Below are 22,431 nucleotides of genomic sequence, written 5' to 3' on the forward strand. Positions count from 1 at the left end.
GTGGTACTCAGTAAACTATGTAGATACTTGATAAATAGAGGAATGAGTGAATGAATAAATGAATAAACTCTCCATCAACAGTCATGCCCCAAGTGGACCCACAGCTGACCTGTTGTATGCTAAGCACTTAGAAGACGTGGTGCCTTTCCTGGAGGCTTAAAATTTACATTTCTCCAACCTCATAAATTGTGGAAAGACATGATGCAAGGGAAATCCCTATTTATTCCAAACCTCATGCTGTTTATTTTACCAAAGTACTCAAAATGGAGGCCCTGAGTCTAAGGGAGGGTCCCCAAGTTCATGGAATCCTGGCAGGAATTACCGGGCTTAAATGGTCTGAAGTCTAGTGTTCTACTCCTAGCTCTGCCAGTTCTGTTGTATGACCTCTGGTGAATGACTTCCCCTCTGGGCCTTAGTTCTCTTCTCTGTAAAATGGGGATGCACTGGAGGAGGAGTGGTGGACCAAGCTGTGTATGAAAATAGGGGCAATTGAGTGCATTTGACTATGTACTGTTGCATGTAATTGGACACAGTATCCTCCTTCCTAAAGGCTTAGAGGCAGGGAAAGAACTAGATGCAGAGTCTAAGTAAACTAAGGGGAGAGGGAAGACAGTGTGTGCCTACTTCTGTCTGTAAATGGCAAGGTCAGGATGTGCTGGCCCTCTGGTGAGAGGACAGGACAGAGGGGTGGTGGGCTGGAGGCGGCCTTGCCACAATAAGGGACCTCCCAAACATGTCTATGTGTCTTTGCCTCAAGGTTTGCAAAAGAAAAGATTCTAAAGCCCTGGGATCTTCACGCCATCACCAAGCGTGATGCCCTCCTCCCCATTCAAAAGCAATAAACACTCTTCCCCTTCAGAGAGACAACCCAGGGAGAAATTGGTGGTGGGGATGGAGGATGGGGAGGCCTAGAGAAGCATCGATGGGGCCCGCGTTCCTAGCAAGGTCCCATTTCTGCCTTCTTCAGAAAGTGCAAGAGCGTGAGCCTCCTGGTCCCCCTCCAGTGGTTTCTTCCGGAAGATAGTGGACTCAGTGGACACCTGCATCCATGCCCCAAAGCTTTCTGGCTTCAGTCCAAGCAGCTGGCAGGTTCATCTTTCTCCCTAGGGCCCCACAAACACCACTTCCGGCCCTCCTGCCTCTATTTGGGCTCTTCCTGCCTGGATCTCTATACCCACGCCTGCCCTTCCCTCTGCAGAGCTTTCTCCCTCCCTTCACGAGCCTTATTTCTCTCTCTCAGTCTCCATATCTATTTCTTTCCCCCTTCTTCCCTCCTCCCCTGCTTCTCTCCTCCTTGTCATCCCTCCCCAGCCCCCGAATGGGTCTCCCCGCCTTCCTCCCTCTCAGGCTGCATCTCCCCCCTCCTTAGTGCTCACCCCTGCACCTCTTTCTTTGTATTCTTCTCACCCTCTCTCAGCCTCGCCAGCATCTCTCCTCCCCCGCCCGGCTTCGGCCTCCCCCTGCCTCCCCATCTTCAACTCAGTCTCCTCCCCCTCGCTCCTCTTCCCTCCCCTCCGCCTCGCCCCACTCCTAGCCCGCATGCCAGGATTTCTCTCCTCCCTGGGGGTCTCAGTGCATCTCCTTCTCCTCTCTGCCTGCCTCCTCCCTCACCGAAGGGTTAGCGGACACCCATCCTTTTCTGCTTGGGGACCCCACCACCACCCGCATCACTGCCTCTATCTCTTCTTCACCATATCCTCCTCTACCCACCCTCTTCTCTTTTCTTTTCTCCCTGCCCCTTTAAATCTGCCTGGCCCAGCCTCCCCCGTGATGCTGGGATGGAGCAAACATTGATTTGTGCTGGGATGGAATCGGAATTTTGATTTATTTTTCCTCTCCCAACCATAAGAAGAAAAAAATAATAAAAACACCCCCTCTTGATAGCCCCCTCCCCCTTTGCATCCAGCTCCCAGCTCTTCTTCCCTATCTCCATCCAAGGCAGATTTTTTCCCCTACACTATTCTCATCTTCCCCCACCCCTGCCACTACCTCGCCCCCCCCACCCAGCCTGCTCCTCCAGCGGGGAGAGAGGGGACTCTCCGGACTCCCCCACCTTTCCTCTCTGGGTTGGAGCAGTCTCTCCGGAAGGGGAGGGGGCTTGGCTTGTCCGGGCGAGGTGGGAGTGGAGGTATCCTGCCATGGATGCTGTGCCGGGGAGGCAGCCTGAGCCCCAGCCCACATGGTGAGTAGCCTGCCCCCTCCCTTCTGCCTCTCTGCCCGTCCCCACCCTGGCCTTTCCCCTGCAGAGCCTCCCCTGGGCCCCATCCATTGCCCCCGAAAAACCGTCTGCCCACCTTGGTCCGATCTCCCCGCTACATATTCTACCCCCACCCCCATCCCTTTGCCAGAGACGCCGAAGAACCGGGACAGAGGGGTCCTGACAGCAGCCAGGGAAACGGGTGCCCTACGATTCTGCCCAGCCCCCTCTCAGGACCCCCAAACTGCCATCCACACTCGACACTTCGGGGTTCTAGGTTGGAGAATTGGGACTCCCGCTTGGGGTTGGGGCCCCAAGTCCTGGGAGGGGCCCGCTCCACAAAAACAGAAATGGGGGAAGCCCACATGCCCCCCAAGCTTGGGAGCTGCTGGAAAATGCTGCCGAAGGAGGGGGGTGGATTGGGGGGCGGTGCTGATGCCCCGAGCCACCGGGCCAGGGAGCGGCGGGCAAAGAGGAGGGGCCTCTCTCGCCACTTGCCCCCCTCCCTCTTTCTCCGCAGCCACTCAGGATGAGGGTCCGGCCCTGCCTGCCCTCGCTGGGGCCCCCCCGCCCGGCCCCGGTCTAACTGCCCCCGCCCCCAGACCTCGCCCGGCTCCAAGGCCCCCAGCCGGCTCTCCAGCCCCAGGATGCGCTGAGCCGCCGGGGGGCTGAGGCCGCGCCAACTACATGCATGTCCCCCGGGGGCAAGTTCGACTTTGACGACGGGGGCTGCTACGTGGGGGGCTGGGAGGCGGGGCGGGCACATGGCTACGGCGTGTGCACGGGCCCCGGCGCCCAGGGCGAGTACAGCGGCTGCTGGGCACACGGCTTCGAGTCACTGGGCGTCTTCACGGGGCCCGGTGGACACAGCTACCAGGGCCACTGGCAGCAAGGCAAGCGCGAAGGGCTGGGCGTGGAGCGCAAGAGCCGCTGGACGTACCGCGGCGAGTGGCTGGGCGGGCTGAAGGGGCGCAGCGGCGTGTGGGAAAGCGTGTCCGGCCTGCGCTACGCCGGGCTCTGGAAGGACGGTTTCCAGGACGGCTACGGCACCGAGACCTACTCCGACGGAGGTGCGGGACCCGGCCCACTAGTGTCTGTCTGCTCGTCCGCGTGCGCCTTCCCTAGCCTTGCGCCTTCGCCCTCCATTTGCGCCCCTGCGCCCATCCATCTGTCCCCCGCCCCACATCGATGTGACCTCCAGCCCCAATTTCTGCTTTCTCCCACGATGATTATGCTTTCCTTAATTGTCTGTCTCCTGCTCGCTTCTCCCTCACCCCTTCCCTGTCTGCCTGTCCTCACACCTCCCTCTCTACCTGCCTGTCCCCAACACCTCTGCTCTCTGCGTGCCACTCAGAGTCCTGTTTGCCTATCTAAACGCCCCCACCGGCCTGTCCTTCGCACGCCTGCCGGGCCCTCCCCGTTTCCCCTGTCTACCCGCACTGCCAAAATCTACGTAGGGCTCCTGCTACCTGCCCGTCTTCATTCTGCTCTTCCACACTTTCCCGCCCAGCCTGGCCTGTCCCCGGCTCCCAGTGCCCTTCCCCGACCTCCACACTAACCGCCTCCACCTCTCCCGCCTGACGCTTGGGCTTCCAGGGGGGCTTGGGACTTGGGGCGCAAGGAGCCCAGCGGCACGGCCTGACTCTTTCTCCCACCCCTCCACCGCCCGCAGGCACCTACCAGGGCCAGTGGCAGGCCGGGAAGCGCCACGGCTACGGGGTGCGCCAGAGTGTGCCCTACCATCAGGCGGCGCTGCTGCGCTCACCCCGCCGCACCTCCCTGGATTCCGGCCACAGCGACCCCCCGACGCCACCCCCACCCCTGCCCCTGCCGGGCGACGAGGGAGGCAGCCCCGCCTCGGGCTCCCGGGGCGGCTTCGTGCTGGCCGGGCCCGGGGACGCCGACGGCGCGTCCTCCCGAAAGCGCACTCCGGCGACCGGCGGATTCTTTCGTCGCTCGCTGCTGCTCAGTGGCCTCCGAGCGGGCGGACGTCGCAGCTCCCTGGGCAGCAAGCGAGGCTCCCTGCGCAGCGAGGTGAGCAGCGAGGTGGGCAGCACCGGACCGCCCGGCTCGGAGGCCAGCGGGCCCCCGGCCGCAGCACCGCCCGCCCTCATCGAGGGCTCGGCCACAGAAGTGTACGCGGGCGAGTGGCGCGCAGACCGGCGCAGCGGCTTCGGCGTGAGCCAGCGCTCCAACGGGCTGCGCTACGAGGGCGAGTGGCTGGGCAACCGGCGGCACGGCTACGGACGCACCACCCGCCCCGACGGCTCCCGCGAGGAGGGCAAGTACAAGCGCAACCGGCTGGTGCACGGAGGGCGCGTCCGCAGCCTCCTGCCTCTGGCCCTTCGGCGGGGCAAAGTTAAGGAGAAGGTGGACAGGGCTGTCGAGGGCGCCCGTCGAGCCGTGAGCGCTGCCCGTCAGCGCCAGGAGGTCGCCGCTGCCAGGTGGGCGTCCAGTTCAGAGGGCAAAGCTGGACTAAGAGGAGGGGGTGCGCTGGGGACCGGGAAGGGGGGTGTGCCTAAGGGAGGACCAAGGCCTAAGGCCTAGGGCTTGGTGGGGAATAGCAAGCCTAAGGCCAGGCAGTTGTAGCCCTGGGCATTCTCGGTGTTTATATCCGAGGCTACAGGTGGATGTGGGTGTAACTGTGGGTAGCTGGGTATTTGAGGGAGGTGGTGTAAGACTGTAAATGTGTCTCGGTGTCTTTTGTGTGGAGACGTGTCTATGGAATCCATTGTTGTGTGTGGGAGTAGCAAGGAACCTGTTTTGTGCAGGCCCAGAAATCTCTTGGAACTCAAAACATGTCCCTAGTCTTCCTCCTCTTGCAGCTGATCCAGTCTTCAGGCCTCAGGCTGGGAGCATCAGCCCTGGGTGGAAGAGGGACTGTCCCTTCCTAACCACATCCCAGCCTGACACCATTTCAGCCTTGGGCCTTTGGGAAGTCTAATTTGTACTGCTGACTTATCCACCTGAAAACATAGTCTCTCCCAGTTTTGCCCCCTCTGCCTTCTTTTACCCAACTGATAGGAGGTTTGAAGGGAAGAGGCTTCCCTGTAAATCAAACTTTTATGTAAATCAAATTACATTTCCTTGCATCAGGAACCTTGCTATCTAAAGCAGTGCTGTCTAGCAGGAATATAATATAAGCCAAATAGGTAGTTTTAAATCTCCTAGTAACCACATTAAAAAATAAAAAGAAGTCAGACATTGTGGCACACACCTGTAGACCCAGCTACTTGAGAGGCAAGAGGATCACTTGAGCCCATCAAGACCAGCCTGGGCAACATAGCAAGATCCTGTCTCTAAAAAATAAAAAACCATACAAACAAAGGAATAGAAAATAAAAAGAAGCAGGTGAGATGAATTTTAATAATATTTTTATTTAAACCAATATATCCAAATATTATCATTTCAACTGGTAACCAGTGTAAAATTATTAAGATATTTTACAAATTCTTTTTGAACTAAGTCTTTGAAATCTGCAACTCCCTGGGCAGCAAGCAAGGCTCCCTGCACAGCGAGGTGAGCAGCAAGGTGGGCAGCATGGGACTGCCCCTTAAATTTTACACTTAAATCACATCATTTCCATTCAGACTAGACACATGTCAAATGCTTAATAGCCACAAATGGTTTGTAATTACTGAATTAGATAGCAGAGATCTGAAAGAAGGCCAGGCACGGTGGCTCACGCCTGTAATCCCAGTGCTTGGGGAGGCCAAGGCAGGTGGATCATCTGAGGTCAGGAGTTCGAGACCAGCCTGGCCAACATGGTAAAACCCTATCTCTACTAAAAATACAAAAATTAGCTCAGTGTGGTAGCAGGTGCCTGTAATCCCAGCTACTCGGGAGGCTGAGGCAGGAGAATCACTTGAACCTGGGAGGCGGAGGTTGCAGTGAGCCGAGATCATGCCACTGCACTCCAGCCTGGGTGACAAGAGCGAAAGCCAGTCTAAAAAAAAAAAAAAATCTAAAAGAAGCCAAAAATCCACTTGTAATGAGATTCATAGACCCCTTATTTATACAACTCACATATTTGAATATTCACATATTGGATTTTCTTTTAAAGGGATGGGGGATTTCATTTAAATTTGAGACTTCTTCAGAGATCAGAGATCAGGATATGTCCAGATATGCTTAAATGAGTTTGTATAATGGGTGACACAGTGAGTGAGTGTGTGTGTATGTGTGTGTGTGAGAGAGAGAGAGAGAAAGAAAGAATATAAACATGCCAAATGCAGAGTAGACGTTTGAGTCAGAGAATGTGCATCTATAGATCTGTCTGGGAGTCTGGATGTTAGAGCCCAGGGCCTTAAGCCAGGGAAGGGGGAGGGCAGAGCACCAGGGAACATTTTAGGCTAGATAGGGTGGAGACATGTGCAGGAAAAACTGATCTCAGTAACTAGAGGATCAGGCAGTGGGAGGAGGTTGGTTGATCTCCCCAGCAACAGGCCTGGCAATCCTGATTGGCTGCCAGCTGCCATGGAAACAGCAGAGCCTCAGCAGCAGGTGCCTCTGCCAGGTAGCCTGACCCTGGCATGAGTCTGAGGCCTGAGCACAGACTAAGTCTACTGAATAGGACTTGATCATCCATACTCTTCATATACAAAAACAGGCCTCATCAGTGCACCAGTTTCAGGCCACCAAAATAACTCAATACAACCCAAGACCATGATCCTCATGCTCATGGCTCAACAGGTGCCCTTGACAGCCCTGTCCACCTTCTCCTTGACTTTGCCCCACTGAAAGGCCAGAGGCAGGAGACTGCACATATGCCTGCTGTGCACCCTGAGACCAGCTCAGTTTCAGGACAGGGCTAGTCATATAGAGTCAGAAAGTCTCTAAGACAGAAGAACCACGTTATCTGAGATCCCTCCCAACAGGCTCTAAAGATCTTTGACCCACCAGGTTTAAGGAGAAGGGACTAATCATAGCTCCCAAAGAACATAAATAAGAAGCTATGGACTAAGAATGTGCACAGTAGATATCACCATCCTCTTCCCCACCCCCATACCAGACTGCCTTCCTAAGCCAGAGAGAACAGGCCTGTGACCAGAGGAAGTCATGGGGTGTGATCCATTCAAGCCCACGGCAAGCTCATCTGACTGACTCTTTCTCAGCTCCTTTGTGTCCTACCCTCGGAATTACAGAACTCATTTAAGGACAAGGCATCTATGATTAATAGCAGAGGGTGAAAGGGAAGAGAAAACTGATGAAGCATCTGACATCAGAGGGAGAACTGAGAAACAACAGTGGGGAAAGACTGATCAGACTCCCAGACTGCCTGCACCTAAGGAGCAGGGAAAGTGGGAGGGGGTGTGGAAGGGAGACTAAGGGTTTAGCCAGAAGTGTAGTCGCAATGGTGAGAAAGCATGCATATTAGTAGGGAGAGGGGACGGGATCATTACTGAAAGGGGAGACCCACTCTTACTCCAGTTCCAGAGCTCAGAAAAGCATGAGCGGGGGCAGTGGGGTGGTAGCAGTGACAGGGTAAAGAACAATGTGATAACAGAAGAGGCCGAAGGAACGCAAGATAGGAAATTCTCATGCTAGGAAATCTGCACTGGTAGAGATAGGATTAATAATAAGGAAAAGAGATGGTAGAAAGGGAAAGGGAGGTAGAGACTGTTAACATGAGGGAGACAGTGGCTCTGAACAAGGGAATGGGGCAGGGACAAAGCTGCTTGGACGGGAGGATCAAAGTACAGGACCCTGCGCTGGACCCCACAGAGAGGCCTGTGACTCCAGGGGGTGAGAGGGGTTAGTAACAAGAGGAGGTGCTAACTGCAAAGAAGGTGGTAGGTATAGCTCGTAAGCACCAAGCAGGACTGCAGGGGATGTGCTAAAAGAGTGAGGTCTCAACTGTCACTGGGAGGGAGGCAGGACAGGAATGGAATGACAGAGTTCCAGGAGGTCCTGGCCCTTGCAACTGGAAGAAGTGTACAGGACGTAGCAGTAGAAGGTTGTGAGAGGAGCAGGAGGGTGTGATGATGGCAAATGCAGCCCAGGTCAGGGGGAGGAAACCGAATGGGAGCTGCCCTGGCCTGCCAGGAAGGGAAGCAGCTGGCAGAGTGTGGGGAAGGGTGAAGACTCCAGAAGAGAGGAGGATATGATATAGAGGGGATGGGGCTAGGGGGCTGGAGCATCTAAGCAGGGGCTAATTTGAAGTGGGGGAAGGTCTGCTAAGTCCCTGTCTCTGGATCCAACAGGGCAGCAGACGCCCTCCTAAAGGCAGTGGCAGCCAGCAGTGTCGCTGAGAAGGCTGTGGAGGCAGCTCGAATGGCCAAACTGATAGCCCAGGACCTGCAGCCCATGCTAGAGGCCCCAGGTGAGGCATGGGAGCTGGGGGGAGGGGAGTGAGGCCCCTAGGAAGCTAGAGAGACTCAGGTGTGGGGAAACAGATGAGAAGCCCTGCAAGGGAACCGGGGATGGGAAAAAACAAGGAATGAGGGTGCAAGGAACACAGGGTGGGGGCCAGACCTGGTAGTCTGGGGAGTGGGACTTGGGAATGTATGCAATAGGTTAATGGGGGGTTTGGAGTCTGGCAGTGACAGGCTATGAGCCTGGGAATTCCAAAGTCCTGGGAAGTGCCCAGTCAGGAATAAAGCTGCAGCCACTCCAGTCCAAGGCCAGTTAGGCCCCTCTGATTCTCAGCTATCCCTACCCAGGCCGCAGACCCAGGCAGGACTCAGAAGGTTCCGACACGGAGCCCCTGGATGAGGACAGCCCTGGGGTGTATGAGAACGGACTGACTCCCTCAGAGGGATCCCCTGAACTGCCCAGCAGTCCTGCCTCCTCCCGCCAACCCTGGCGACCCCCTGCCTGCCGGAGCCCACTGCCTCCTGGAGGGGACCAGGGTCCCTTCTCCAGCCCCAAAGCTTGGCCTGAGGAGTGGGGGGGGCCAGGCGCACAGGCAGAGGAACTAGCTGGCTATGAGGCTGAGGATGAGGCTGGGATGCAAGGGCCGGGGCCCAGAGATGGTTCCCCACTCCTTGGAGGCTGCAGCGACAGTTCAGGAAGTCTTCGAGAGGAGGAGGGGGAGGATGAAGAGCCCCTGCCCCTGCTGAGGGCCCCAGCAGGCACGGAGCCTGAGCCCATCGCTATGCTGGTCCTGAGGGGCTCGTCCTCGAGGGGTCCTGATGCTGGGTGCCTGACAGAAGAACTCGGGGAGCCTGCTGCAACCGAGAGGCCTGCCCAGCCGGTGAGATCCTCTGTCCCTGCTGTGTGTCCTCTTCTCCCAAAGCCTTGCCTCCCACCCTTTCCAGACCTGTCTGATCGCCAGGGGGCTTTTTATCTCCACTCGGCTTCCTCTGCCTGGCCAGTCTTGGACCACATCCCACCTCAAAAAAATAGAGGGTGCTCGAGCTGGAAGGAACCTTACACGCCTACAAGCCTACTCCCTCATTTGACAGATGGGGGAACTGAGGCCCAGAGCACTTAGAGTAACTTGCCCAGGGTTATAAACTAATAATCAATGGGAGAGCCAGAATATTTTTCCCCCGTTCTCCTTCCATATCATTTCCAGCTCTGAGTTTCCTACTCCACCCCCACCCCCACCTCCGCACTTTCTCTCTTTGGTGCCCAGAAATAAAAAAGGAAAAGATTGTTCCCTCCCTACCCTGACTCTCCCTCCCTCTCCTGGGAAGAAGATGAAATAGGGAAGAAGGCAGAAAACCGGGAGAGGTGGAGTGTCCCTAGAACCCTCTACTCTGATTGGGCTCTAGGCCTTCTGTTTCCTAGCAACCACATCCTCACCCCTTCATCCCTCTGCGTTGCTGCAGTACTGCCTGCTGCTGCCAATGTCTGCTACTAAGGCCAGGCACCTCCTGCCTGGGACACATGATATGCTGATGGGAGGGGACTAGAGGGAGGAGGTGGAAGGGCTGTCCCTGTATTGAAGGTGCCAGAGGAAAGGTGGGGTCCTGCCTGGGAGAAGACAGGGTTTTGCAATCCAAAACAAATGTTGGCGATCCCCCTGCTCCAGGCTCTGCAGGGAGGTACCTGAGACCCTTCAGCTCTGCCACCTCAGCCAGGGCAGGAAGGTGGGCACTGTCCTTGGGGACTGAGTCTGCTTCCCCCTCTGTCTCTCTAGGGAGCTGCCAACCCCCTGGTGGTGGGAGCCGTGGCCCTCCTGGACCTCAGCCTGGCGTTCCTGTTCTCCCAGCTCCTCACCTGAGGCTACTTCCTGGCCTGGTTCTGGCTTTGGTTGCGTGCCTCTTCACCCCTTTGACCTGCCTTTTTTCTCTTCTCCTCTTCCTGGCTGTTTTTCCTATCTTTCTTTCTCTTCTTCCTTTCTTTTCTGTGCTCCTTTGTTTTTTTTCTCTCGCTTTCTCTTTCCCTCTCTTCTTTCAGATTATCTCATTTCTTCTGGATCTGTCTCTGTATTCCTCACTCCCTTCCCCATTCCAACCCCTTCTTTCTCTAGATTGTTTACATATGAAGGGCTTTTCTCTCTCAGAGTTGCTGTCTTCTCTGAGACACACAAATCTAAGTCAGACCATTGCCCCACGCCCTCCCACCTTTTCTTTAGACCTCAACTTTGATGCGGGTGGGGGTTTGGTGTCCTAAGGAGACTCCTGGAAGCTGAATGGAGAGGAGGAGGAAGAAAATGAAGAAGGAGTGATTGAATGCCGGGCAAGGGACTGGCTGCGCTGCTGTGGCTCCCTAGCCTGAGGGGCCTGCTGTCCCTCTGAGGCCTAGTGAAAAAGCTGCAGGAGGTACATCCTCCACCTCTAATCTTGGAGGCTATTAGCTCACCTCCAAGCACTGAGCTGGGTTCCTGCCCAATTCCATCCTTCCCTGAGGGAGAGAAGGGAAGTGAAAAGTAGAATAACTCCCTACCATTTCCGTCTTTTTCTCCTCATCGGCCAGCCCCTCCTCCAGCCCCCTCTGGTGGCATGCCATGCCAAGAGCAACGTGTAAAGGAACAGAGAATATCCAATGCAGTCAAGTCCACCCCGCCCAGACTTTGCCACTGCCTTCTCCCACCCTTCTGTCTCCCCCACAATAGTTTATTTGGTTGGTCTGGACTCACTTGTGGCCTTTGATTAAATTCCTAAGGGGCCTGAAGAAGACATTTCTACTGCAGAGGGTTAGAGGCACTTGAGCAAGGCCCCCACACCCCAACTCTGGGAGTTGTGGTCGGGGGAGGCACTTCTTGGGGATAGGACCAGACAAGATAACAGGAGCTCACAAGGAAGCAGAAGCTGTGACAAGTTTAGTAGTCTCAAAATGGGTTATGTCCCTTCCCCCTTCACATCAGAATCTTGTGAAATGGGAAAACAACAGAAGGAGGGGATCAAAGAAAGCTGATCTCACATGCTTCCCAGGCAGGGCAGAGGTGGGAGTCAAACCTGGGTGACAGGTGGGTGGAGAGCCCTGTTTGAGGTTGTGGCTGATCCCTCTCTGGTATTAGCTTTTCCCCTGGGAGCAGGAAGCCCTAGGAAGAGGGGACTGTAGGGTCCCCAGGGGATCTTTCCTCCCTCCCCTGCATGAGGCAGAGGCAAGCTGCCTGCCAACCCCCTCCCTCAAGGAATGGCCTTGCCCGGGAATGCCCACCACACATACCCTCTTTTTTTCTAGTCAAACTCTGTTTATTCCTTGGCTTGCCTCCCTCCTTCCTCCCCTCTCAACCTTTACTTCTGATTTCTATTTCATGGAATTTGGGATTGAAGTTAAACTACAACAGTGCCGCCAACACCAAGTCTTGCAGGAAAAAAATACAAAGAAATTTAACAAAAAAAAAATATATTAATAAAAAAGTTCAAAAAAGGGGGGGGATTGTCATCTCCTTTGGGGTGCGATGGCTTCAAATCCAAACTGAGGCTCTCCGGGTGGTGAGGATGTGCGAGGAGGCCTCTTGAAGAACTCCAGGCCTATCATGCTGTCTGTCCGCTAAAGCCTGAGGCTCGAGGTCAGAGGATCCAGGAAGGCTCTGCAGTCGGCCCAGGAGGGCGGGGTCCCGTGGTGGAGGCGGGGAGAGGGAAGGACCGCACGGATCACCAACCCCTGCTCGGCCCCGTACCAGGAAGCGCTGGGGGGCAGAGGAGCGGAGTTGAGGCAGAAGCCAGGTGAGGCTGGAGTCCTGGGGGTAGGCAGGCTGTCGCTGCCGCTGCCTGAGATGGAAATCGGGGGAGGAAGCTCGCGGAAGAAACAGCGGAGGGTCGTGGAAAGAAAGCAATGGCTAAGCTAGGGATGGGGTACCAGGTAGGGGGAGGAAACGGGAGAAATAGGTGGGGCTCCAGCGCATGCTCAATAGGAAGGGGCGCCGGTAGGGTGTCGACGCATGCGTAGTGGGCTTCTCGGGCGGTGGGGTGGTCGCGGAATTTGGAGACCTACTTCGGGAAAGGTAAAATGCGGGAGCAATTTTAGGGTACCTGTGGGACCTGGGCTCTTAGGGTCCTGACACAGGACGCGCCTGGGCCGAAAACCCAGGCACGCCCGGCCAGAGAGTGTTTCTTCACTCCCGGACTCTGCCAGTCAGAATGGTGGCGCCTTCGCTGAAGCTTCAGGACCTCATCGAAGAGATTCGCGGGGCCAAGACTCAGGCCCAGGAGCGGGAGGTGATCCAAAAGGAGTGCGCCCACATCCGGGCCTCCTTCCGCGATGGGGACCCAGTGCACAGGCACCGGCAGCTGGCCAAACTGCTCTACGTCCACATGTTGGGCTACCCCGCCCACTTTGGACAGGTACTGGCCAGGAATACCTCCCTCCTGAGCTTGATGAAGGCTAGTGGGGCAGAGTCACGGACTCTCTCACCTGTTTATGCCCTGGTTTTTAAAATTCTACAATTTCAGAGTCATCACAGGCTGCACTGCAACCTCTTTCCCCATTGCTACCCCTACTGGTCATCAGCTGGCCTGAACCCTTCATTCTCTGGCCAGCCTCGTTTAGGGCAGGCACATCCTCCTTTCCTCTCCCATCCTCCTCAACTCCTAGTTCCTCCTACCCACTAACGCCTGAATTTCCTAAGCTTCTCCTCTTGTTGAAGGGAGAGTGATGAGATAGGATGCCCCACAGGTTAATCTGGTTTTAAAGAGGAAGATGGAACAGGGATGTGAGTGTCTATGGTTTCACCCCTGCCTCTTCCTGGTTTGCCCCCTTGACTATAGATGGAGTGCCTGAAACTGATCGCCTCCTCCAGATTCACAGACAAGAGGGTGGGCTACCTGGGGGCCATGCTTCTATTGGATGAGAGGCACGATGCCCACCTGCTCATTACCAACAGCATCAAGAAGTGAGAGGGTTCTGGCAATCACTTGGAATCAGGGAGATGGGAGAGTAGGGACCTTGGAAATCCCAGGGGACTGCCTGTTGTGGGTATTGAAAAGGACTGATTTTCTCAGAGGTTTGACTGACCGTCCTCCCAAACCCTGCAGTGACCTGAGCCAGGGGATTCAGCCAGTACAAGGCCTGGCCTTGTGCACTTTGAGCACCATGGGCTCTGCTGAGATGTGCCGAGACCTGGCCCCAGAGGTGGAGAAACTGCTCCTGCAGCCCAGTCCCTACGTGCGCAAGAAGGTGAGATGGTGGGACTCCTGGCACTTGCTCCTGCAGATACTGCCTGCTGTGTGCCATATAGTAGTAGATGCAGGGGTCAATCCCCTCTGACCCCTGTCTGAGGCCCCGGACCTCTGCAGGCTATTCTGACTGCAGTGCACATGATCCGGAAGGTCCCTGAACTCTCCAGCGTCTTCCTCCCACCCTGTGTCCACCTGCTTCACGAGCGTCACCATGGTAAGGCTGTGGGGCTCCCCATCCTTTGCTTCAGCTCTGTGGACAGAAGAATTGAAAATCGGATGGGAACACCAGCTCATAGGAGAAGGGTAGCGCACACACACAGGCACACACGCAATAGACTCTCTTGCCCCTGGCCCCCACCATTCACTTCCCCGACCCTGACCCCAGGCATCCTGCTGGGCACCATCACGCTGATCACGGAGCTCTGCGAACGAAGCCCTGCAGCCCTCAGGCACTTCCGAAAGGTGGGCTGGTGAAGGGGCAGGCCCTGGGCCTGAAGAGAGGGTCAGTGGGGAAGGAATGGGGCTTTAGCTGGAGAGGATTAGAACAAATGCCCAAAGTTGTGCCCTCCCTCCAGGTGGTACCCCAGCTGGTACAGATCCTCCGGACTCTGGTGACAACGGGATACTCCACAGAACACAGCATATCTGGAGTCAGCGACCCCTTCCTGCAGGTGGGGTGACCTTTCACTGCTGTATCCCTGGAACAGAGAGGGCATAGCAGTAAGACCATGACCAGTGGTCTCCTCCAAGAGAACACTGGCCCTCTCAGTGTCCTGGGCAGCAGAATAGCAGGCACAGGATTGCTCAGGTCATCCCAGGACCTGTGAGGGGAGAGAGAATGCCTAAAAGTCAGGAAAATACAGTTTGGTAACAATTTTTTTTTAAGCCTGTCCTAAACTCCCCTGGCCTCAGACACCTCTGTTCCCCTCCCAGGACCAAGGGACCTGTGGAGGTGAGGAGGTGTGGGGAGGATCTAGGGAGCGAGCCAGACCCTCACAGTGCTCTCCTCCATGTTAGAGTTTTCTCCTCAGCTCCATGACTCCTTATCCTATGAACCCCTTCACCTTTCAATTTTCAACCCAACCTCAGGTCCAGATACTTCGTCTGCTTCGGATCCTGGGCCGGAACCACGAGGAGAGCAGTGAGACCATGAATGACTTGCTGGCCCAGGTCGGGGCTGGGAGGAGGGCACTGGTTAGCTGTGTTGCTTGGAGACCCCACCAGCCCTGGGTGCCCCTCACTTGACTCCTCACTGTGCAGTGGCCATATCATTGCCTCTCCGTCTCCTCTAGACAGTGAACTCCATGAAGAAGGGACACAGTCTGTCTTAGTGCTATTGCCCCAGTGCCCAGGCTGGCCCTGGCACATAGTAGAGGCTAAGGGAACTTTGTTGGATGGTTGAAGGCTGGACAGATGACATGTTGGAGTCCTTCAAGAGACCTGAGGATTACCCGGGCTTGTTGGCATGTGCCTGTAGTCCTAGCCACTCAGGAGGCTGAGGCAGGAGGATCACCTAAGCCTGCGAGGTCAAGGCTGCAGTGAGCTGTGGGCGACAGAGTGAGACCCTGTATCAAAAGAAACGGAGACCTGAGGAGGGCCCTGAGCAGATACATCTCCTCTCTCCTCCACTCAGGTGGCCACTAACACAGACACCAGCCGAAATGCCGGGAATGCGGTCCTGTTTGAGACAGTACTCACCATCATGGATATCCGCTCTGCAGCTGGCCTACGGGTATCATCCCTTATGCCTCTCCCACTATGGCCCCGCCCACCACCTCACCCACACAGGTCCTGCTTGCTGGTTTCTTCCTCCTAGCCCCATCGTGTTGCGCCAATGTGTTCTCACTCCTCAATGGCTGAGCAGGTTGCTTCTTTCCTGGCTGACCCCAGCTTCTGCCTCTCATAGGTTCTAGCTGTCAACATTCTTGGCCGCTTCCTACTCAACAGTGACAGGAACATTAGGTAATAGTCCCAACTGTCTACCTAGGCTGTGCCACTGATCCCCTGGCCCTCTGCCCTCCTTCCTCCAGAGCTTCCTGATCCATTTCTCTCTTACCCCTATACTCAAGACAGGATGGGGACTGGGGGCTGATGGCCATGGTGTGATAGAACCTCCCCCATCCTGACCAGGTATGTAGCCCTGACATCATTGCTTCGACTGGTGCAGTCTGATCACAGTGCTGTGCAGCGGCATCGGCCCACTGTGGTGGATTGTCTACAGGAAACTGATGCCTCCCTCAGCCGGTGAGCAGTGATACAGGGGACGGGAGGGCAGGGCAGAGGTTCCCAGTGCCTTGTGGCCAAGACTCGAGCCAGCTTAGAGCAGCTGGAGTAAGAGGACTAAGGGGGACAGGTCCCTGGGGAAGCAGAGGGGCTGAGGCATGGACCAGGATAACCTGGGCTACCTGCATGGAAACCTCTTTCTCCTGCCAGGAGGGCCCTGGAACTAAGCCTGGCTCTGGTAAATAGCTCCAATGTGCGAGCCATGATGCAAGAGCTGCAGGCCTTTCTGGAGTCCTGCCCGCCTGACCTACGGGCTGACTGTGCCTCAGGCATCCTGCTAGCTGCAGAAAGGTGAGGTGCCCAGGAGTCGAAGAGGGTAGAATCTGGGCAGGGTCAGTACCAGGACTGATGAGCCATATATCCCCTAGGTTTGCTCCCACCAAACGCTGGCACATAGACACCATCCTGCATGTGCTGACCACGGTGAGGCAGGGGCCAGTCAGAGAGCTGGGCAGAAGTGGTCAAGATTCACCACACTGACTTGGCCATGCCCACACCTTCCAGGCAGGCACCCATGTGCGGGATGATGCAGTGGCCAACCTGACCCAGCTGATTGGGGGGGCCCAGGAGCTACATGCCTACTCTGTGCGCCGCCTCTACAATGCCCTGGCAGAAGACATTTCCCAGGTATCATTCCCACCTACCCAGGCCTAGGGCTGCCCAACCACTCCCTTGCCCATCCTGGGCGGCCTCCTCCTTATACTAGATTCCAATTTTTCTCTCAAGATCACAGCTACCTACATAGTGCAGAAGACATCCAAGCACAGAGCCCTGTTTTTAAGAACATCTGGGCTTTTATCCTGACTCTGGTACCTCCTGGCTATGTAACTACAGATGACTAACTTCCCTTATGCTCCACGTACCCTGACTGCCTCTTAGAGCTGCCTTGAGATTAAAGCTCTTGTGTTTATGAGGTTTTATTATTACCTTGAATGCTGAATGAATTAACAGATGCCAGGCAGTATCTACAGCTCCCTCTTCCATGTTAATTAAATAGGGTGGGCAGAAAGCATCCACACCTTCCACAAGGGAGGGACCCTCTCACATTTCCATCCTGTGTGGTTAGGCCATGTAGTTCTGATGCTTGGCCACCAGAGGGCAGTGGGAGCCAGGTAACAAACTTCCCTTTCCCCACCCCTCCAACCCCCCTCCACCATCTCTGTACTGCCTAAAGGGATATTACCATGTCTGGAAGTGGGGAGAGGACCTCAGACACTGGCCCAGCAGTGTTTCTCTCTCTCTCTCTCTCTCTCTTTTTCTTTTTTTAATAGAGACGGGGGTCTCGCTATGTTGCCCAGGCTGGTCTTGAACTCCTGGTCTCAAGCGATCCTCCCGCCTCAGCCTCCCAATGTGCTGGGATTACAGGCGTGAGCCACCATGCCCAGCCAGCCCAGCAGTTTCTTATTCCATGTAGCAACCACTGGTGCAGGTGGCAGCCTGGTGCATTGGGGAATATGGGGACCTCCTGCTGGAGGGGAACTGTGAGGAGATTGAGCCCCTTCAGGTGAGACCTCACTGGGGGTACACTGAGGAGGGACTCGTCAGGGGGGCAGGACTTGCACCAGGGTCACTAACTGTATCCATGTCTGAAGGTGGACGAAGAGGAAGTACTGGCATTGCTGGAAAAGGTGCTGCAGTCCCATATGTCCCTGCCAGCCACTCGAGGATATGCCCTCACAGCCCTCATGAAACTCAGCACTCGCCTCCAAGGGGACAATAAGTAAGAAGGGGTCCCAGCCCCTTGAGAGATGGCCTTTCACTGGACCCACCCATTTCTGAGTTTCTTTCCAGGCATATATACCCAGCCCGCCCTAACCCCAAGCCCTTAGGTTCTTGTTTTTGAGCCAAATCTGGGTATTTCCCTGCTCCATGGGCCTTTCCTTCCTGCCACATCCTGCAGTGGCACACTGCCATTGCCACTTACATACTACACTGGCCCAGCCGCATCCGCCAGGTGGTGTCCATCTACAGGAGCTGCTTGGACGTAGAGCTGCAACAGCGGGCTGTGGAGTATGACACACTCTTCCGGAAGTACGATCACATGAGGTGTGTCCAGCACTGTGCTGCAGCATGGGACCCAAACCCCTGCCCTCTCCCAAATGCCCTTTTGTAGGTACAAGGGCCTCATCCTCACCTGTGTTCCACATCCACGGTGAGAGCTTCCCACCCACTGTTAATTGAAGCTAAGCTGGCTTCCAACCCTCCTTGCTCATCTGAAAATCAGCAACAACATGTCATTTTAGGAAATCAGAAGGGAACTTCTGAGCCACCATGTGCCCAGGGCTCCATGTTCCTAGTCATCATCCTAGATGCCTCTTGTGAAAGGCCCAAAGACCACAGAGGCACACTTGCATTCCATCCTCTCAGGGCTGCCATCCTGGAAAAAATGCCTCTTGTGGAGCGAGATGGCCCTCAAGCTGATGAGGAAGCAAAGGAAAGCAAAGCAGCAGCCCAACTTTTAGAAGCAGCCCCAGCACCCACAGAGCCCCAGGTGAGGAGGCTGGAAACCCTGGGGTAGGAAGACAGGCTGAGCTTCATACCCAGCCCTGCCCCTTCTGTCCCTTCCGCCAGGCCTCACAGCTCCTGGATCTGCTAGATCTCCTGGATGGGGCTTCTGGGGATGCCCAGCATCCTCCCCCTCTGGACCCCTCCCCTGGAGGTGCCCTGGTATACCTGCTAGACCTTCCCTGTGCACCTCCACCCCCAGGTAAGCCTAAGCAAAAGGAAGATGTCTTAGAGAAGGTAGGTGGAAATGTGCTGCTTCTCCTAAGCCAAGGGCTGAGGCTCATGGACCCTGCTTCTTCCTGTGTGTCCCCCATCCCATCCCCATCTCAGGAGGTAAAAGGATGAAGTCAGTCATGGTCACCTGTCTTCCCTTTGTTCCAGACTTCTTTCTCTGGCCTACAGGGCCCTGCTTCCTTCCCAGCCCTTCTTATACCACTTTCCCACTACCCACTCACTGCCCCCTTCTCAGCTCCTCACACCCTCCCACCCTTGGCATTTCATGTTCTTTTTTACATGGAATGTTCTTTCCCGAGCACATCAGATGACCAGCTCATTCTCACTCCAGGCTTCAGCTAAAATGTCAGATGCCTTCCCCTACCGCTCCTATTTAAGTCAGTTCTCCCCAGTTATTCTAGAATGACTTACTTCCTTCATAGCATCTATTATGGTCTGTAATTACCTTGCTTATTTTATTTTTATTTTTATTTTTTGAGACAGAGTCTCGCTCTGTCACCCAGGCTGGAGTGCAGTGGCGCGATCTCAGCTCACTGCAACCTCCGCCTCCCAGGTTGAAGCTATTCTTGTGTCTTAGCCTCCCAAGCAGCTGAAACTACAGGCACAACCCACCACACTCAGCTAATTTTTTGCATTTTTAGTAGAGACAGGGTTCCACCATGTTGGCCAGGCTGGTCTCAAACTCCTGACCTCAGGGATCCACCCACCTCAGCCTCCCAAAGTGCTGGGATTACAGGCATGAGCCACCATGCCCGGCCCTTTTTTATTGTTTCTCTCCCCCATTAGACAGTAAGCTCCAGCCTCATCTTCATATCTACTTTGTTACTAGCCTCTCGAGTAGTGCAGGGCCAGTAGGTGTTCACTCAATTTTTGTTGAATGAACAAACATGTTCTCTCAAACCTGCACACTGAGCTGCCTCTGTCTCCCTACTCCAGCTCCCATCCCAGATCTCAAAGTGTTTGAGCGTGAGGGAGTACAGCTGAATCTGTCTTTCATTCGACCCCCTGAAAACCCTGCTTTGCTGTTAATCACCGCCACTGCCACCAACTCCTCAGAGGGTGATGTCACCGATTTCATCTGCCAGGCTGCTGTGCCCAAGGTTTGTAAAGATCAGGGTTCAGAGGTGGCCTGGGGACTCCAGGAGAAAAGGCCACTAAGTGGAGGTGGTGGGTGGGAAACAGTGTGAGATGCGATTGAGTCATCTGGAGATCAGCACTTGGGGAGTTACAGGAAAAGGGTGTGGAGCCACTGGGTGTAGAGGAGCTGCCTGAGCCCCACCTACTGCCATACTGTGCTCTGTTAAACTCCTGTGCTCAGAGTCTCCAGCTCCAGCTGCAGGCCCCCAGTGGGAACACAGTTCCAGCTCGGGGTGGCCTTCCTATCACCCAGCTCTTCAGAATCCTCAATCCTAACAAGGTGAGCTTCAGGAGTCCCCCCAGGACAAGACCCAGGGATAGGAGAAGTCATGGGTGCTAACCCTGGTCCCCGCTCTCCTATTCCTAGGCCCCCGTGCGGCTAAAGCTGCGCCTCACCTACAACCACTTTCACCAGTCAGTGCAGGAGATCTTTGAGGTGAACAACTTGCCTGTGGAATCGTGGCAGTAACTGTCTCCATCACAGCCTGAAATTCTCCTGTGTCCCAAACCCCAGCGGGCCTCAGCCGCTTGAAACCTACACCTGAGGGCTACCAGCAGGTGGCACTCTGGCTTTGCACTGCAAAAACTGGGGACCAGCCCCCTTCTCCCACAAATAAAGCCCAATAAAGCCTGAGAGGGGAGGAAAGCCATATTTGGGTATATTTGAAGTGGAAAATGTGTATGAATAACAGCAAGGGAAAAGCATTCTTACATAAGAGGTATGCATCTTCCCCTGAACCTTGAGAACCTGTCTCAACACAGGGGCGGGGATGGGGCGGCTGCTGGTTCTTTCTAACCCGCTTCAGGTCAGGGAACAAATTTGCCCCAAACTTCTACAGGCGGCACTCTACCCTCTGGGCCAGAGCTGGGCACAGTGGCAAAATCAGATTAGAATTTCTAGAGTTCTAACTGGGATTCCCAACCATTTCCTCAACTTGCTTCTATTTCCCACACCCCAAGGCAGGGAAATCCCTGCTGCCTCCCCTCATCGTCTAACTCAGCTGTAAGGCGGTTTAGGAGCTGCTGGCAGAATCAATGGCATCGACCAAGGGAGGGGGGTGGCAAGGGATTTTCCTGTGCTTAACTACTGATCACGGCTAAGTGGAAATCCTATAAACACGAGCGGAAATCAATGGAGGCTGCTTAGCGGCCAGGGGAGAGGGGCGGCCCACAGATTGCATCTGACGGATGAGGGAAGCAGCAGCAGCCAGGGAGGGCTCAAGGAAGAGTAGCTTAGAGTAGGGGGAAGAAACAGGCAGAGCTAGAGAGAGAGGAGTCACTGTCAGAAGGGACGCTGAGGGGAGAGGCACAGTGGGCCAGGAGTGGACTCCATTAGACCCAGAGTTCCCTTCCCATTCTAGGAAGTGACACCCCTAGCCCAGGCAGTTATCAGGATCTTCAGTCCCCTGTGGCCTCTGCTTGGAGCTGTTCACTTCTAGCAGGCGCTGATAGTCTTGAGGCCGGAAACGCTGTAGGTACACGATCAGCTTGGCTGGTGCTGTCTCCTGTGCAGGCACACCTACAGGTAAAAGGACAACGAGGAGAGAAATGGACAGAGCCACAAGCACTTTGACTCTGCTCCCTGGCCACCTAGCCAGGACCCATGGATGTTTCCAAAGCCACACTGGGGTTCTGAATGTCATCCACCCAGCTTCTATAACACACTAGTCCACTCCTTGCCTGCTTGTGGAACTGGGACCTAAAAGAGCAACTTCAGGCAAGAGTGGGACTAGAAGCCACACTTGAGCCTCTCCTCCAGCAAGGAGAAATGGCGAAGAGGCACCCAGGCACCAAGAAGATGAAGGATACCTCAACATCAGCTCATTTCAGTTATTACCCTGTCCCACAATCAAGATTAAAGCCCATCACAGGGCACAGGGGCTGACGTCTGTAATCCCAGCACTTTGGGAGGCCGAGACGGGCAGATCACGAGGTCAGGAGATAGAGACCATCCTGGCTAATGTGATGAAACCCCGTCTCTACTAAAAATACAAAAACTTAGCCGGGCGTGTTGGTGAGCACGTGTAGTCCCAGCTACTCGGGAGGCTGAGGCAGGAGAATGGCGTGAACCAGGGAGGAGGAGCTTGCAGTGAACTGAGATCGCACCACTGCACTCCAGCCTGGGGGACAGAGCTAGGCTCTGTCTCAAAGAAAAAAAAAAAAAAAGATTAAAGCCCATCTAGACCAGGCCAAAGCTCATAAGCTTAGTAATGAAGCACATGCAGAGATGTACAAATAGAAACCAAGAGCTATAGAAAGAAGAGGAGGGAAGCTATAGCCATGGGGTGGGATTCACATAGAGTTCTCACCTCTACATCGTAAGGTGAGAATGGAATTGCCTATTGCTGGTGTCTGTTGTCAGTGCCTGACAGTGTGCTAGGCATGTAGCAAGGAACTCAGTGTATGTTTGCTGAGGGGGCTCAAACAGCACTGCAGGGCTGTAAGGCCCCATGGGGTGCAAACTTCCACACTAGTGTGAATGAACTGTCTACAAGGGAATTATGCTTGGGAACAAATCTACCAAATCATGCCCCACTGTCTCACATAACTATAATGTTA

At 55.1% G+C, this 22,431-nt stretch overlaps 3 protein-coding genes across 23 annotated transcripts in view; 2 read left to right on the plus strand and 1 right to left on the minus strand.

The window, feature by feature from the left end:
• The first annotated feature begins 1,193 nt into the window (after nt 1–1,193).
• LOC105499593 (junctophilin 4) lies at nt 1,194–10,463 on the plus strand. 2 transcript variants are annotated; one of them, XM_011772279.3, is made up of 7 exons: nt 1,194–2,182; nt 2,349–2,474; nt 2,718–3,267; nt 3,870–4,641; nt 8,401–8,519; nt 8,860–9,392; nt 10,284–10,463. In XM_011772279.3, the coding sequence occupies exons 3-7, from the start codon at nt 2,889–2,891 to the stop codon at nt 10,365–10,367; spliced, it is 1,887 nt and encodes a 628-aa protein (XP_011770581.1). In that variant the 5' UTR covers nt 1,194–2,182; nt 2,349–2,474; nt 2,718–2,888; the 3' UTR covers nt 10,368–10,463. The 2 variants fall into 2 exon arrangements, with proteins under 2 accessions (XP_011770581.1, XP_011770582.1); XM_011772280.3 differs by lacking the exon at nt 2,349–2,474.
• Nucleotides 10,464–11,365: 902 nt separating this feature from the next.
• LOC105499592 (adaptor related protein complex 1 subunit gamma 2) lies at nt 11,366–20,518 on the plus strand. 16 transcript variants are annotated; one of them, XM_011772266.3, is made up of 22 exons: nt 11,366–12,261; nt 12,671–12,879; nt 13,303–13,427; nt 13,570–13,711; nt 13,831–13,927; nt 14,099–14,175; nt 14,289–14,384; nt 14,803–14,883; nt 15,347–15,445; nt 15,620–15,675; nt 15,844–15,957; nt 16,147–16,287; nt 16,365–16,419; nt 16,501–16,623; nt 17,411–17,500; nt 17,589–17,716; nt 17,938–18,042; nt 18,364–18,487; nt 18,568–18,703; nt 19,672–19,835; nt 20,054–20,152; nt 20,240–20,518. In XM_011772266.3, exons 2-22 carry the CDS (start codon nt 12,676–12,678, stop codon nt 20,339–20,341), a joined length of 2,358 nt encoding a protein of 785 aa, XP_011770568.1. In that variant the 5' UTR covers nt 11,366–12,261; nt 12,671–12,675; the 3' UTR covers nt 20,342–20,518. The 16 variants fall into 16 exon arrangements, 15 of the variants coding, with proteins under 15 accessions (XP_011770568.1, XP_011770561.1, XP_011770566.1 ...); XM_011772259.3 differs by having other exon boundaries at nt 11,366–12,879; nt 14,803–14,907; XM_011772264.3 differs by having other exon boundaries at nt 11,366–12,879.
• LOC105499590 (thiamine triphosphatase) overlaps nt 20,508–22,431 on the minus strand; it is a 47,203-nt gene continuing 45,279 nt past the window's right edge. For all 5 annotated transcript variants that reach the window (XM_011772245.2, XM_011772248.3, XM_011772250.3 and 2 more), the window contains one exon: nt 20,508–21,391. In XM_011772245.2, the coding sequence (XP_011770547.1) occupies nt 21,246–21,391 (146 nt within the window). In that variant the 3' untranslated portion in view covers nt 20,508–21,245. The remainder of the gene's footprint in view (nt 21,392–22,431) is intronic.

Source organism: Macaca nemestrina, chromosome 7, assembly GCF_043159975.1.
Source record: "Macaca nemestrina isolate mMacNem1 chromosome 7, mMacNem.hap1, whole genome shotgun sequence".
Lineage (NCBI taxonomy): Eukaryota > Metazoa > Chordata > Mammalia > Primates > Cercopithecidae > Macaca > Macaca nemestrina.

Coding starts and splice junctions, on each gene's coding strand:
- LOC105499592 (XM_011772251.3), top strand. CDS start 12,676: ATGGTGGCGCCTTCGCTGAAGCTTCAGGACCTCATCGAAGAGATTCGC. Junction 12,880..13,302: donor ACCCCGCCCACTTTGGACAG/GTACTGGCCAGG, acceptor CCTTGACTATAG/ATGGAGTGCCTGAAACTGAT. Junction 14,908..15,346: donor GGGCTGGGAGGAGGGCACTG/GTTAGCTGTGTT, acceptor TCCTCCACTCAG/GTGGCCACTAACACAGACAC.
- LOC105499593 (XM_011772279.3), top strand. CDS start 2,889: ATGTCCCCCGGGGGCAAGTTCGACTTTGACGACGGGGGCTGCTACGTG. Junction 4,642..8,400: donor CAGGAGGTCGCCGCTGCCAG/GTGGGCGTCCAG, acceptor TGGATCCAACAG/GGCAGCAGACGCCCTCCTAA. Junction 9,393..10,283: donor CCGAGAGGCCTGCCCAGCCG/GTGAGATCCTCT, acceptor CTGTCTCTCTAG/GGAGCTGCCAACCCCCTGGT.